The sequence below is a fragment of the Cryptotermes secundus genome, unplaced genomic scaffold (genome assembly GCF_002891405.2).
Source record: "Cryptotermes secundus unplaced genomic scaffold, Csec_1.0 scaffold1979, whole genome shotgun sequence".
Taxonomy (NCBI): domain Eukaryota; kingdom Metazoa; phylum Arthropoda; class Insecta; order Blattodea; family Kalotermitidae; genus Cryptotermes; species Cryptotermes secundus.
In genome coordinates, this window is record NW_019732005.1 from 486,185 (window position 1) to 502,070 (window position 15,886).

A 15,886-nucleotide genomic window follows, 5' to 3' on the forward strand; every position below is an offset into this window, starting at 1 on the left:
GAATATTGGTGGAGGCCTGGGAATCTTTTTTGTTGTGTTTGCGTTCTCTGTTTCTTCTTCATTTACTGTTTCATTTGGAAGTAGGTCATATCTGTTGTTTGTTGTTACTGTTGCTTCTGGAGGATTGTTGCTTTGGGTGACTTTGTTGGTTTTCCTTCGTTTGGTGCCTCTTACTTTTTGCCATGCTGTAGTGTTTGTAGTTTCAGTGATGTCCCCGTCTTGTTCATCATCAGTGGAGGGGGTTGTTCGTTGCAGTTGGCTGCATTGATTTGGTAATGACATTGGGTCATCTATAGTCGGTCGGGAATTGCATGGGAGGTTGAATGCGTTAGGTAAGAAATGTTGGTTTTGCATGTGTATTGGAATTTGTGTTGGTGGAGTTACTTGACTAATGATTGTTGGTTGCCACTGGGTACTTACGGGTTGATACATTTGAAAGTTGTTGCATCCTGGTCCATTGCTGGCTGGTAGCATTTCTTGTCCGTATTTAGGTTTCTTCTGATTTGATTTGACTCTTACAAGTCGCTACTGAATTTATTGTAATTGGTTGTATTGCTAATACGTTTTGATTTTCAACTGAGCACTGTAGTTAACTCTCTGTCTCACTCGGAACTTCAGATCGGTAACCTCTTAGCTCTCACAATACGTCCGTTCACTCGGAGCGCACGAAAGAGAATGCTCCCTTTTAGAAATGTCTGATTGTTGATCGGTCTGTGTTCTGTAGCCGCCCTCCGACGTACAGCTGCCACGACCTTGTTCGAGCTTGGGTTCTTTTTCTCAGGATACGGGTGCTTCGGAGATGGGAGCGGAACACTACGGGTTTAATAAATCACGGATCTCCAGAACACCGAATATTGCAGTTTAATTTAGAATTCATTCAGTGGTTAATATTTGCATTGTCCTTCAAGTTAGCCGCTCCGTCCGTCCTACTCGCTACGCTACTGTTAAACACTCCTCTATCTACCTTTCAACCACTGCCCTCCTCCGCTCCCTATAAGGGTTTGCCCTCTCTTTACCAGTCCCCCCTAGTTGGCCTAAAACAAAAAAAATATAAACATAAAAGAGAAAGCCAAGGGTCGAGCCCGGCATCTGACCTACGTTTTAAAGAAGTCCATAAATTCTTGTAGGTTTTCAAGGCACCCAAGACCCCTCCTGCCCGGTCTCGCACAAGGTCAGTTCATGGGTTTATGATACTGGGAGTAAACAGGCGACGCTAGGGACAATAATGGCACCCTTAGCCTAAGGAGGACAATAGCTGAATTACAACTAGACGGTCCCGGGATGGTATCTCGCCGATGGAGCGTCTCTCATGGTGTTAAACAATGCATTAGTTTTTCGTACCCTTAATTAAATAATTTTGGCGAGGGACGTACGGTTACAGTTCTATGGTCACCAGTACTGCAGATACTGACCCAATTTTGCGGTGATTAGCCAGAATTTGACCTACTACGAAAAGCATTAGAGTTTATAAGAAGAACCAACAGAGAACAATTACACGAGTGACGTAATGAAGAGAGATGTTGCTACACACCAAGGAGATATCGTCACCACAAAAACGACTGCTTTGTCTTTGTTAAACTGACCTTCCCGTAGACCGCAGGGAAAGGGTGTCACTTCACAGATATATTTTGATGAAAATCTAGAATCAACAAGGCCGTCATTTCATATGGTCACTTTATTATCACGTGATTTGTCCACAAATTTAATAAAATAAGTTCAATATGGGGAGATTCGCTCTCATATCTCAATTCCGAGAATCCTCTACAGATTATGATAAAATTCAATTCAGGGTTATGAAAGTAGAACACGAAACAGTATTTCTTTTTGTTCGTATCATTTTGAAATGAAACTGAAGTCCAGCTTTATTGAATTTGTAATAGCTAAACTTGTTTTTCTTTTTACAAAAAGAATACATTATTGATGCAATATGTGTTGTATGAACATCCTGAAACTTTTGTTTGTAATATTTTGAATGCAATGAGCATTTAAATAAATACAAGGAAAATAATTTACATTTCTATAGAGCGTGGTTATTAGCTTTGAAACAACTCAATTGTATGTTAAACAAATTATCGTCCTGATAATTCGGAAAGAATTATTTTCAAAGAGGTGTGTCCATATGGGGGCAGATTGTTTGAGACTAAAATACGTAAAACAAGAATATTAACGGTGCACTTCATAATGCGGTATACAAACTTACCAACGGCGTTCTTCGAGGCTTATTAAGCTTTCCTGAAAAATGGAATAATGGAATGTAAATTAGACGCCCTTATCCAGTCAGTAAATCTATGGAAACGAAGAATACCGGCTTCTGGGATGTGGCGCCGTTTAGATCTTGTGTGAACTGACGTTTCGGAGGAACTATCTCTTCCATTTTCAGGGTAGAAATACGTAACCAGCATGAGCAGGTGGCTGCAGACTGAGCTCAGTCTGAGTGTGGCTCAAAAGTCAGTTAACTCTTTAGTAAATTATGCTTTAAATTGCATTATAAATTACTTACTGAATATTACTTACTGAATTTATAAAAATTGTTGGGAATGAGATCCTCCATGTTTAGTACACAACTCACAGCGCTGTGGTACCGTTCCATAAACTGACTGGCAGTTTTAAGTCTGAAAATACCCATTAATAGGACAATGTTTCAGGTTAACTGGTTTTTGGGGCTAATTGTATATTCCCTTCTAAGCGTAAGTCTCCCTTGTGGTCCCTTACGTCGAGGATTCCTAACCTAAATTTAGATTTTCATTAAAGAAGCCAAAACATTTAGGCTTATGTAAGATATGTAAGATTTGAGGCTTTCACGGCGGTGACTATGAAGAAAGCAGTCTTCTGGGATTTGGCACCGTGTATATGTGGTGTTAACCGACGTTTCGGAGGAACGTATCGCCTCCATCTTCAGGGTAGAAGAAAAAATATATAAGTATACATAGCTGTGTATTTTTCCACAGTCTGCTTTTACCGGTTCTCACGGTCTCTTCGCTTGCAGAATTCTTATATTTTTTCTTCTACCCTGAAGATGGAGGCGATACTTTCCTCCGAAACGTCGGTTAACACCACATATACACGGTGCCAAATCCCAGAAGACGGCTTTCTTTATGTAAGATACTTTGACAATTTTGTTAGGTTCTTTCTCATATAATATCTATGTTTAAATAAGCTATTAATGATTGTAGAAGAATATCTAGTTTATTTTCTTGTGTTGATTATATGTTGTTAGAACTCCCACATCATTCAGTCATGCAGGAACACCTCCTGAAGATGTTATTTATGATTCAGCTAAAATAGCTGAGTCATAACTTTCTTATGAAAGGTTATGAATTACATTGTTTTAAAATTAATTGAATTACACTAACTAAACCTATGTCAACGGATTTTAATACACTATTGATTCTGTTTATAAGAAATGTATAACTTATGTATTAAATATGTTATATTTATACAATATATGTGAATTGTGATGTTTCCTTTAATAATATACACCCCCAACCCCCCATTAATGGTCTTACTCACTCCAGACATAGATGTGTGTGTGCATTTGTTCTGTGTTTGCGCTGTCCTGTATGTTAGTAGTGGCATTATGACGGCCTGATCCCCAGTACAAGGAGTCCTACCGACTGTATATAAGATTAATAAAATGAAAAATTTTCCAGGGCTCAACAAAAATCTCTAGAGCCATTGATGAGTGAATAAAAGATGGTTTTGCATGACTGAAACACGTCGGGGTTTTAAAAATGTGTAATCAATATAGCGAAATGCTTATTTTGTGATTTATATTTCATTTGAGTACTTCGTTAACCTGAAATCTATGACTATGGATGTGTACAATGAATGACGTCCGAATTCTCTCATTCACCTTTTAGCCCATTTAAGGCAACGTTAAAAGCCCATGTGCTGTCTCATATGCATCATGACCCCTGAGTGCCACGCGTGGCGTTGACAGTAAATTACTCGTTCCTCCCTTTCGCGCAAACTAGAAGAGACAACATAATGTTCAGAGCAACTTTGGGCCCAATTATCACAGTCAACACGTGGCTACATGGAAGGAGGGCAAGTTTGCTCGCTCCATTGACTTGTGTCAGCAAGGTTATCTTCGGTTATAAACATGGCATGTTACAATAAACAAGTTTACCACTTACCTTACCCACTAGTCGCTGGCTTCTCACCGAGGCGGCCCGGGTTCGATTCCGAGTCTGGTCAAGTGGGACATGTGGTGGACAAAGTGGCGCTGGGGCAGGTTTTCTCCGAGTACTTCGGTTTCCCCTGTCAATCTTCATTCCACCAATTGCTCCACAATCACCCTCACCTATCGTCTGGGGCTGGTACAACAGGCCAGAAGTGGCCGCAGTACAAGGGACTTAGTCCCACCCCACTAGCAATAAAAAAATACCTTACCCACTGGATACTTAGCCACCTCACCCCATCCCGCGCATGAATCATATGGCACATGTCAGTACTCACGTGTGACGTCACCAGTCCTCCTCCTTGGTAATTAAGTATGGTAAAGTTGTCCCGCCGGTCACGGTAGCCGAGCGGTCTAAGGCATGCACTGTCTTCGCTCGCTTTGAAACTGGGATCGTGGATTCGAATCCCACTCAGGGCATGGATGTTTAGTTTGTGTGTGTGCGTTTTTCTGTGTTTGTGTACAGGTAGAGGCCTTGCGACGAGCTGATCACCCGCCCAAGGAGTCCTACCGAATGTGTAAGATCTAGAAAAACCGAAGTGAACGGAGAAGTTCATGGAGGTAGGCCTAGGCCCACTTGGGCTGTAGTGCTAAGGAAAAAAAAAAGTTGTCCCTGTGCTTAACTAATTAAGCACTACGCCATGATCGCTTATGGGGGAGTGGATGTATAGATCCATATTTTCTTGACATCGACACTAGTTGGAGGTGAGTGGTCAGCTTCAAGCCCCGGTCCCTTTACCCGTGGAGGAAGAGCCCGCGGTACCCTTTGGGTGGGCCCCAAAACCAGTCTTGACGACGTGAAGAAGAGAAAATTCTTGACCGTACCGGGACTCGAATTCAGACTCCTCGGTCGTCCAGCCAGTAGCCAGTCTCTATACCGACTGAACTATCCCTGCTCCTCTGAGTAATTAAGTATATGTAATAGATGGCGTATTCCTTGCAGGAACTTTCAGTATTCGAGCGGTGCTCGTATCAAATTTCAGATGGGACACCGCCTTTCCTATCTGAGGTTCTTGGTGACTTTCCTCTTACAGTGTTCTCATGAAAATGATGGGAAAGTAACGCCATTACACCACGACTACTTCCTTCAAAATCCTTTCCAATTCATTGTTATTCATCAGCCGTCCAGCTCTCCGAAATTTTGCAGTCTCGATGCTGAAGGCTTGGTCAGATACACGTAAAGGAAGAAGCATACGTACAGTATAGAAATGGAGCCTTGTGACCTGCCGTCAAGTACTAAAAGGTGAAACTGAAAACTGAAACATGGTCATTTTGCGTGGGAGCAGTACCTCAGGAATGTGCGGAGGAGGAAGGCGGTAGGAGGTAATACTCTAATATGGAGGTTAATGGTCAGTTTTACGCTTTGATCGACTGAATCAACTGAACGGACGTTCAGTTGATTGGGTAAAATTCTCGCTACCCGTTTGGGGGTTTAAAATCGTGAATTGGGGAATAATAAACATGACTGAAGTTCTACATAGTTTTACTCGGATCTTCCAGGCAAAGAGAGTAAAAATAGGCCCGTCTCACTACTTCTTTTAACCGTTAATACCTGAGCCTAGTCCTTTCAAATTTTAAATCATTATTGTAAAATTGAAAAAGGTATGAGTCACCAGGTAGTGATGAAATTCCGGCGGAATTTATTCTAGCAGGAGGTGAAATATATTTGTAATGAGGAAGAATTACTTGAACAGTGGAAGCGGTCTATTAGTGTGCCAGTTTACAAAAAAGGCGAAAAAACTGACTGCAGTAACTATCGGGGGACATTACTGTTATTAATTTCATACAAAGTATTATCCAATATTCTTCTCTCAAGGTTAAGTCCACATGTAAATGAAATTATTGGGGATCATCAATGTGGATTTGGAGGTAACAGATCAGATCTTTTGCATTCGTCAGATACTGGAGAAAAAATTGAAGTACAATGAGACAGTACATAAGCAGTTCATAGACTTCAAGAAAGCCTATGATTCAGTAAGGAGGGAAGTATTGTACAGTATTATGTTAGAGTTTGGGGTACCCATGAAACTAATTAGGCTGATTAAAATGTCTGTAAAGGAAACGCATAATAAAAGTCCGTATAGGTAAGCATTTTTTCTGATAATGTCCCTATCCAAAATGGCCTAAGACAATAAGAGGCTTTAGCGCCACTGATTTTAAATTTGCTTTAGAATATGTCATTAGGAAGGTCCAGGTAAACCAGGTGGGACGGAAATTAAATGGGACACATCAGCTGTTGGTCTATGCTGATCATGTGAATCTACTGGGTGATAATATAGGTACCATAAAGAAAAACACACAAACTTTAATTGACGTTAGTAAGGAAGTTTTTCTAGAAGTAAACATAGAGGAAACTAAGTATATGTTGCTCTCTCGTCACCAAAATGCAGGACAATATCATGATATAACGATAGGAAACTTATGTTTTGAAAATGTGACACAGTTCAGGTATTTTGGGAATGATTATAAGAAATCAAAACGTGATTGAGGAGGAAATTAAGAGCAGACTGAATTCAGGTGATCCTTGCTACCACCCAGTCAAGAACCTTTAGTTTTCTCGTCTGCTGTCTAAAAGCATAAAGTTTAGAACATACAAAATTTTAAATTTGCCTATGATTCTGTATGGGCTTGAAACTTGGTCTCTGACATTAAGGGAGGAACCTAGACTGAGGGTGTTTGAGAACAGTGCGCTGAGGAGAACGTTTGGACCAAAGAGAGATGAAATGACAGGAGACTGGAGAAAACTACATAATGAGTAGCTTCATAACTTGTACTCTTCGCCAAGTACAAGTAGAGTAATGAAGTCAAGGAGGATAAGATGGGCATGACATGTAGCACATGTGGAGTAGAAAAAGAATTATTATAGGATTTTGATGGGAACATCGTAAGGGAAGAGGCCACTAGGAAGATCTAGACATAGGTGGGAAAATAATATTAAGATCTTAGATAAGATGAGGCGGTGTGGTCTGGATTGTTCTGGCATAGAATAGGGATCAACAGAGGGCTCTTGTGAACACGGTAATGAACTTTCGGGTTCAATAAAACGTTTGAAATTACTTGAGCAGCAGCGCAACTGGCAGCTTATCAAGAAGGGCTCAGCTCCATGGAGTTGGTTTGTTTCGGATTAGGTCAGTGTCGCTTCTTTTGTTATAATTTCCAATTTGTTGCTCACTGACCATTTACCACTTGACGCGGTAGACATAGAGTGTGTTACTGGCAGAGTCATTAAATAAATCGTAAATAAAAAGTAATCACGTCCGGGAAATTAGGTCCCTCTACTGATTGAGCTGAAAGTTATTTCTAAGAATTGGATTCTCGTGTTAATGAAACATTTTAATTACAGTTTCCCTTTACAAAAGTATGTAAATATTCTTCTGTAACGAACCACACAATAGATATTAAATGATGTTACAAGAAAATGTGATGGGGGATATCCGAAATTGGTTTCAATCCATTCCACGCGGAAGTGAAGTTAGAATTCAGTTTTGAGAACTGCTGCAACGTTTAAATAGCTCGTGGGATGAGATAATTAACAGGAACTGTTGACAGTGCCTCCCCCGCAAAATTTAGCTTCGAGCAATTACAAATGCTGGCAGAAGTTGTACTATAGTTGAACAGGGCGCCAAGGGCCTTACAGCAGACAGAGTTGCCGGTGGTCATAGGAACAAGGCAAATGAGAAACTAGGAAAACAGGAACGGGATGAGAAGGAATGGAAGGAGAAGACCTAAACAGAGAGAAATGAAAGAAAAAGAGGATAACGGAAGGAATGGAGGGGTGGGGAAGAAAGAAGTGTAAGAAAGGAAGAGGTATTAAGAAATAGAGGAAGAGAGAAAGAGAGAGAGGGAGGAAGTAGAAAGAAAAGGACGGGAGAGAGGAGGAAGAGCGGGAGACGTGATTTTCCTGAAACAAAGTGAAATACCTATACAGACATAGGCAGACTTCACTATACCACGTTCGGGATGTGCAAGAAGCAGATATAAGCAAACTCTGGCCAGGGAGCAATGTCATATTGACTTGCTAATGGACGAAGGCTGGAGAAGTACATTTTGGAGCGGTTCACACCATGACAGATGTTGCCCGGAATCGAATGTCACATGTAACTGAACCTGTATGGAGCATCGTGTGTACTTCAATTGTCTTTCCACATCTGGTTGGGCTATAGTTACACTGGTTTCTGTCAATTGTTGTAACCTGTCAAAATGCTTAGCCGGCTTGGTTGATGGCGATTGGATCGGTTGTTCTTAAGAATGAAACGAAAGGAACAAGCACGGTCCGTATTGTATGGTAAGGTGAAGTCGGACGTGCCGGTCACGATAGCCGAGCGGTCTAAGGCACGTACTGTCTTCGGTCGCTTGGAAAACGGAATCATGGGTTCGAATCCCACCCAGGGCATGGATATTCAGTTTGTGTACAGGTAGAGGCCTTGCGACGAGCTGATCACCCGCCCAAGGAGTCCTACCGAATGTGTAAGATCTAGAAAAACCGAAGTGAACGGTGAAGTTCATGGAGGTAAGCCTAGGCCTGCTTGGGCTGTAGTGCCAAAGAAAAAAAAAAGTCGGACGTATGAGGGGGTGGATGTATAGATCCACGTATTCTTGACCTCGATAATTGTTAGAAGTGAGTGGTTAGTTTCAAGCCTCTGTCGCTTTACCCCCGGGGAAAGAACTCCGGGTACCTACTTGATAGGACGTGGGCCCCAGAGCTAGTCTGGAAGACATGAAGAGGAGAATCCCTACCGGGATAATTAAGAAAAAACAGAAGTTCCTTACTTTCGAACCTAAGCATTACCATTTAATTAAATATTTCTTTGGTTAGAGTAATTATGGGACACGTTCTATTCTCCAATTCAAAAACTCTGATAACTTTGCACATTGGATTTCTGCTTTAGCCACGGAATGTCACTTTTAGACGCCTTTCTTCACAACGATAAATCATTTTATACTGACCATGAAATTTCTATACATGGAAAGTAAAACTTTCTTCATGCTTGATAATTCCAGATCTTGTCACACCAGTGTCGTTCTCTTTGTCATGTTATATAAATTCTTCCACTGCAATCAATAAAACAGTTATTACAGACTGGTGGCAGAGTATATTTTCTGTTGTGACATGGTGTAATTCTTGCAGACGCAGCATGTCCGACCTGTGACGTCGCAGGCCTGTTCAACTTCGCCTTCTGGTTGGGCTACTTCAACAGCTGCATCAACCCTTTCATATATGCCTGTTCATCCAGAGAGTTGCGACGCGCCTTCCGGGGCATCATCTGCTGGAAGAGGAAGCACACCAGCAATATGGCAGTCAGCTTGACCGCAAGGTCACGTGACCTCAGCTTGTCCAGCACCACGAGCATATCGACAACCAGACGGGTCCAGTAAGCTAACACCGAACAGGTTTCAGTAGAGTCCGGTACTTGCTGAAAGCCTATTCAGGAACGTGAAGGACCAGCACTGAAAACGAATCGTACAATAATATCTCGGGAGTCACTGCCTTCTCGTCTCTGAGTTATAAATTCAATCCCATGGTAGGTAATGTTGGATTTAAGCTGAACAGCGTCCCATCGGGCAGGTTTCATTAAGGACCGAATATTACATACATGGACTGCAGGAGTCTTCCCTACACATGCCATGGCACCTGCAGAGAGGTACGCAATGTTAGCCAGCATTCACCGTATGTGCACGATTAACCCGGTTTCATTTATTTCAGGCATCAAAGTAAATGTTTAATACCGGGAACAGGGTGAGTTCTTTTCGTGTTCCCTAAATGTCACGTGACTATTTTCAAATTTCATGTATGAAAATATGCAGAGAATTGTAATAAAAAAATGATTTAATAAAATGCAAATATTTGTAATTCTTCAGTAGTTTGTCTTCCTTAGCCTTAAATTATATTTTACTAACCAAGTAATTGTGTAGTGTAACAATTTTACGTTGCCTTTTATCGTCTATGAGATAGACCTGTATTAGTCAATTGCTTCTAATGCAACACACAAGTCATTCTGATTCAGTGACCGTTATTTTTGAACTGTATCAGCTTAGAGTGCAGTTAGTGTAGTCATAAAGGGACCCATACACGTACGAGTCTAGCTCGCGAGTCCGGCTAGACGATCTTGACTCGGGAGCCGGGTTTGGATTAATTTCACCACAAACGCAAGAGCTGACTCCCAACTCTGCGACCCACACACGGACGAATTTGGCTCATTGGAAACCGAGCCGAGTCGAACTCACGAGCCAGACTCGTACGTGTATGGGCCCCTTAAGTCTGAGATGTTAAAGGAAAGAGAGCATATATGCAGGATTGTATATGCTCGTAACTCAGCATTCCGTCATGTTACTGAATGAGGAGCGTTGTGTTTAGAGACATAGGCCATTTGTAGTCGAGCCCTTTAAAAATAATAAGAATTCTGTGATACACTTATTCACCTGTGACAAGTTTTTGGCTTAACTTTATTTTCCGTAACATCACAGAAGTGTTCCTCTTATGGCTACTCGCCATAATTCCATATTTATATCTATTATAACTCTTGCTCTTTTAAATATATTATATAACATAGAGGAACCTGACGGGCAACTGGTAGCGTGGTTAGTTAGCTTCTTAATCTTACAGCCAGTCGATGAGACTCCTTGGACGGGGTATAAACCCACAGCAAGGCCACTACCTACACAAGACAACACAAACAGATAATAAACCCAGAGAGATATTCATCACTGTGATCAGCTTATTTCCTTAATAGTATCAAACTTTCTGTCACACCATTGTTAATTAATTTTAAAATAAAAAAAAAATCAGGTTTGCACGACGCCCGCTAGGATCTCTTGCTGTGTAGTCTGACAGATAAAATGTTCTGCATCCATCTTGATTGTCTTAATAACCTTAAACTTGTTTGACAATATCATTAGTTAAATTTAATCTCTTGCTTATATTGAAGTTATTGTTTTAACTTTATCCTGTTCTGTCTGTACCTTATTCTTTACAGTAGAACAAAGTTAGACACTTGTACTGGGGCAGAGAGCACACATTCATAATGCAATAGTAAATACAGGTGTATAAACAGATGTGCCGTCGGGTGGATTACAAACCGGAAGCCAGCGTTCCGGGCCAACTGTGTGACCAGCCAGCTTGACCCTCGATGACCCTGCAGGGCTCTTCAGGAAGCCCATTGCTATGCTACATCTATTAAAGGGATTATAGAGAAACTACCAACTAATGAGACATTGGATAATGATAATGAATGGGAGCTTAGAAGTGCCGAATTATAATATGAAATCCCTAACGGGAAAGAGTAAACAGAACGGAAATCCAACAGAGCCCTTCCGGAATATGGATTGATACTCTGAATGATTAGAAAAGTGGGTACTTTAAATAATTAATAATCATATAAAATCGTCTCTATCATGTGTTAATTATTATTATTACGGTTTAATGACGAAATATTAAGTACAGAATTTGTGATAAGTGGATGCACAGCGATATTAACGTTCATATTCTGAGAAATGTAACCGGATGTCTGAAGTCCCCACCACAAACTGGAAATCAGCACTTTAGCTGGTGTGTTTCTTCTGGCACCTTCTCTGCGTGTATAATGAAGAAGTAGTGCTAATGCCCTTTCTTCATGATCTATTTTATTAACATCTTCCAATCTACACTGAAATCTCCAAAGGCCCACCTTGTGTAATTGGCTATTTTTATTGTCAGGTTTTTGCTGCCTGTTTCTGAAGTTTCTGCATATTATCTATCTATCTATCTATCAATCTATCTATCTATCTATCTATCTATCTATCTATTCCTTTTCCTCCCACTTCGATCATAGAGCATCCGTGCAACGTCTGTTTCACTTCAGTTTCTTAATCTTAGACCGTCCATAGCACTCCTTGGACGGGGGATCAGCCCGTCGCAAGGCCGCTATCTACGCACAAACACAGAATAAACGCAAGAAAAACATCAATGCCTTGAGTGGGATTCGATCTCAAGATCCCAGTGTTTGAGCAGGCGAAGACATTTAACGCCTAAGACATCGCTGCTATTGTGTTCGGCCTTCAGCAGACTACGGGACCAGATTCCGAAAGCCGATGTTGAACATTTTGAAATACGTTTGATTTTACTGTGATTGGTTCAACCACCTCTCCCAAGTTTCTAAGTTGGAGGGCTGAAACTTGTGAGTTGTTCGCGTTTGCTCATCTCTGTGCTCAGAGGAGAGTGGAGGCCTTACGTAGGAGCAAGTTAGAATAGTTATTATGGTTTTCTAGGTTACGACAGTTGAAATTTAGTATGTGGTCACGAACGTTTTAAGAAACCATTGCCCCGAAGATTGAAGCAGTATGTTCCTTGGAAACTTAAGTAACAACTTAGGAATCTATATACCTCTGAGCAAAATTAGGCAAAAAGTTTCCCGCCCAAGTAGTTTCCAATGCCTCCGGTAGATGGGGAAGTTATCGGGTACCACTGCCAGAAGAGGGCCAACCTCGCTGGCAGAATGGGGCAGATAGCGAGCACCAGTACCGGTAGGGTATGGCGACAGTAGAAATTAAAAAGGGGACGTACAATAGACTACTAGTCGTGGTGCATGGGGAAACCCACTCCCTCTAATAATGAATACTGAATAGGAATCTGTATGGTACCATAACACAAAAAACACTCATTCTGAACGTATTTTCAACTTCTTTTCTTATTTAGTGGTCGTCGCCTTCCTCCGGAACTTGAGGATGAGCCTGAGCCATGTTGCTGCGACAAGGGACCAACTGAAGGGTTTAACTTCCGGTATGGTAACCATAAATTGTTATAATGAATTTATTTTCTTATGAAGTTTGATTTTCGCAGAGAAATACAACACGCGATCTCATTAAGGAGTTGTGATTAACCTTCAACCGAGACCCTAATTTGTTGCATGATAGTTGTCTGAGACGTTTCTGTTCTGAGCAGTTCAGTGCAGTGCAGTACTGTCACAAGTTCAGTCAAAGAAAATACTAAACAGGTGGTGCATAACAAGGAAGTGTAGTTATGTTCAATGTGTGACAGGATGCGGAAGACGAAGAAGAGCCAGTTCAATCTTTCGTACGATCTATTAAGGCCACTTGGCAGTATTTGTCAGTTCGCCTCTGTGCCGCGTGACTTGACTGTAACACGTGCACTCCACACACCTCAACTGTAACATAGCGTTCTTCCGATGCTTTTCACCCAAGCTTCAAGCGGAAAGTAACAGACTATACTTAGCGGAAGGTTTTTGTCATATGTGTCTTAACAAAAAATATTTTTTTTTTCTCTAAGATGTTGCTTATAAAATATTATGAATATATTCATTGTTGTTCACTTTACTACATTAAAATAAACGTACATAGTAAAAAGTAAAAAGTAAAGCTATCCCTGTAACCGGCCATGGAGGCCCATAGGGTTGTGAGACGTCGAGGGTCCCACATTATCTAGACAACCGGCTCAAAGATGGAGGTAAGTACACTGTCAAAAAGATAACATACATATTCCATGACCCGATATGCTCTGTAGTTACGGTTGTAGGAAACAAGACTGATAGTAAAAAATAAATTACATTTCTGAGGAGAAAAATAGAACAATGAAATCTGTAATTGTTGCCGTTACCTCATTTGTTTGGAGCGAAATTATATTTTAATAATATAAAAAGTGTAAAAACAGCCCAAGGCATCAAATGAAAACGAGACCTAAACTACAGATTGCGCACGCACAAAAGCCTTCATGTGCGGGAGGTCTCCTCTCTTTCGAAACGAATGAGATTCAGGGGTTGAAGCAGATCGAATCTCATAGACGTGAACCGAAGACGCTCAAATCCTAGTTCACCTGTCTAGTTAATATGTATTTATAGTTATTTTATTTTTTTAATTTATCACCGTTCAATTAAAGCGGAAATAAACATAAAATATATGTTATTTTCCATTTTTCTCTAATAATAATAGGAGGCGCTATTCATTCTGTCGCATCGTTTCTGACTAAGCATTAACTCTCAGTGTAAGATTTGAGGCTTTCACGGCGGTGACTATGAAGAAAGCAGTCTTCTGGGATTTGGCACCGTGNCTCTCAGTGTTTACACGCATGCGCAAAGCCTGCATCGCTACAACGCAGGAAAATGCGGGAAGCCTGGCTCATCCATTATCTTAAAGCTTGGACAGTTTTAGATCCCCCCAGCCCTTGCTTCCTTTCCCCGTACCAGTTTCGTCTCTCTTTCACGAATGAGGAGACTTAATGAAAGTGGAGGAGTGGAGAGAGGTAGGTGTGCGTGACGTCATGTGGAGAAAGAAAATGTGTATATTTTTTTATTTCAATAAAACGAGAAAGTGATATAGCAATTATTATACAAAAAGTATGAGGAATTAGCACATAGAAACTTTACTAATAAGATTATCTTGAGGGTAATAAATATTTGTTTAAAGTTGCATATAAACGAAGAAAATAAATAAGGGTAATATCCGAAAGATTAGGAGACGGAAATTCGAATGGTAAAAACCGGATTAAATAAATTGAGTAACTAAAATATATGCCGCGCCATAGCTCAAGCGGTTAGTCGCTGGCTTCCCACCGCGGCGGACCGGGTTCGATCCCGTGTATGGTCAGGTGGGATTTGTGGTGGACAAAGTGGCGCTGGGGCAGGTTTTCTCCGAGTACTTCGGTTTCCCCTGCCAATCTTCATTCCACCAATTGCTCCACAATCACCCTCACCTATCATCTGGGGCTGGTACAATAGGCCAGAAGTGGCCGCAGTACAAGGGACTTAGTCCCACCCCACTAGCAATAAAAAAAACTAAAATATAAGTAGATTTAAGCAAATAATTTTGAGGACCCTAGGTGTATAGACAACCGCCTCTGTGGTCTAGTGGTCAGCGTTCTTGGCTACAGATCCAGAGTTCCAGGTTCGATTCCCGACACTACCAGATTTTTCTGAGAAGTAGTGGGTCTGGAACGGGGGCCACTCAGCCTCGTGAGAATAACTGAGGAGCTATTTCAAGGTAATAGCGGCTCCAATCTAGAAGACTGAAATTAACGACCGCGGGGATTCGTTGCGCTCACCACGCGACACCCTCTATCCGCTAAAGTTGGTATTAACTTCGGCGACAAGCGACGGTCGCTCGGTCGGTATAGTTCGCTTGCGGACTAAAACTACGACAACATTTTCGTGTTAAGCGAGGGCTGGCCTATATCAACTCAAATAAATAAAATAAATCTCCCCTTTCAGGCACACCACTTTTGTTCTGTTCCTCTTTATCATGAGGCAGCCATTTGTCTTACTTCAATTGAGGTATATTTAATATTGTCGCGTATCGGGCGTATTTCGCGACAAATAAGTTCACGCCGTATTTTATATAGCGAATTTTATTTCACATTCGCACTTACAATCACCCGAATTACAGATTCACGATTACTGCTATCTGCAGTATCACAAATAGTACACTCCAAATGCCAGAATACAACTGACTAGTTGCTGGCTAACTCGGCGGTAGCACCAGGACTCACTGACTGACTCAGTACAACTGACTGTGAATAGCCTTCGCTGCGCCTCATGTAGCCTCGATCGGACCATACGGAAAACGGCCGCGTAATAGGCACCCTTTTTGCCTGGCGCTGTGTTGCTATGTAACGCTAGCGGAGGTAACCGCTGTTACTATCGTAACGTCGCCGCTGTTGACTCGCGTTGCCTACCGACCGCGATATCCCTCGGTGACGTCACCGCGGAGGGGAGTGGCGGG

The 15,886-nt window shown here is 41.5% G+C and overlaps 1 protein-coding gene across 2 annotated transcripts in view; it reads left to right on the top strand.

Moving 5' to 3' along the window:
- Positions 1-9,983, top strand: part of LOC111867545 (alpha-1A adrenergic receptor) — a 183,164-nt gene extending 173,181 nt beyond the window's left edge. For both annotated transcript variants that reach the window (XM_023857523.2, XM_023857524.2), the window contains exon 4: positions 9,309-9,983. In XM_023857523.2, coding sequence (XP_023713291.1) covers positions 9,309-9,556 — 248 coding nt within the window. In that variant the 3' untranslated portion in view covers positions 9,557-9,983. The remainder of the gene's footprint in view (positions 1-9,308) is intronic.
- The last annotated feature ends 5,903 nt before the right edge of the window (positions 9,984-15,886 follow it).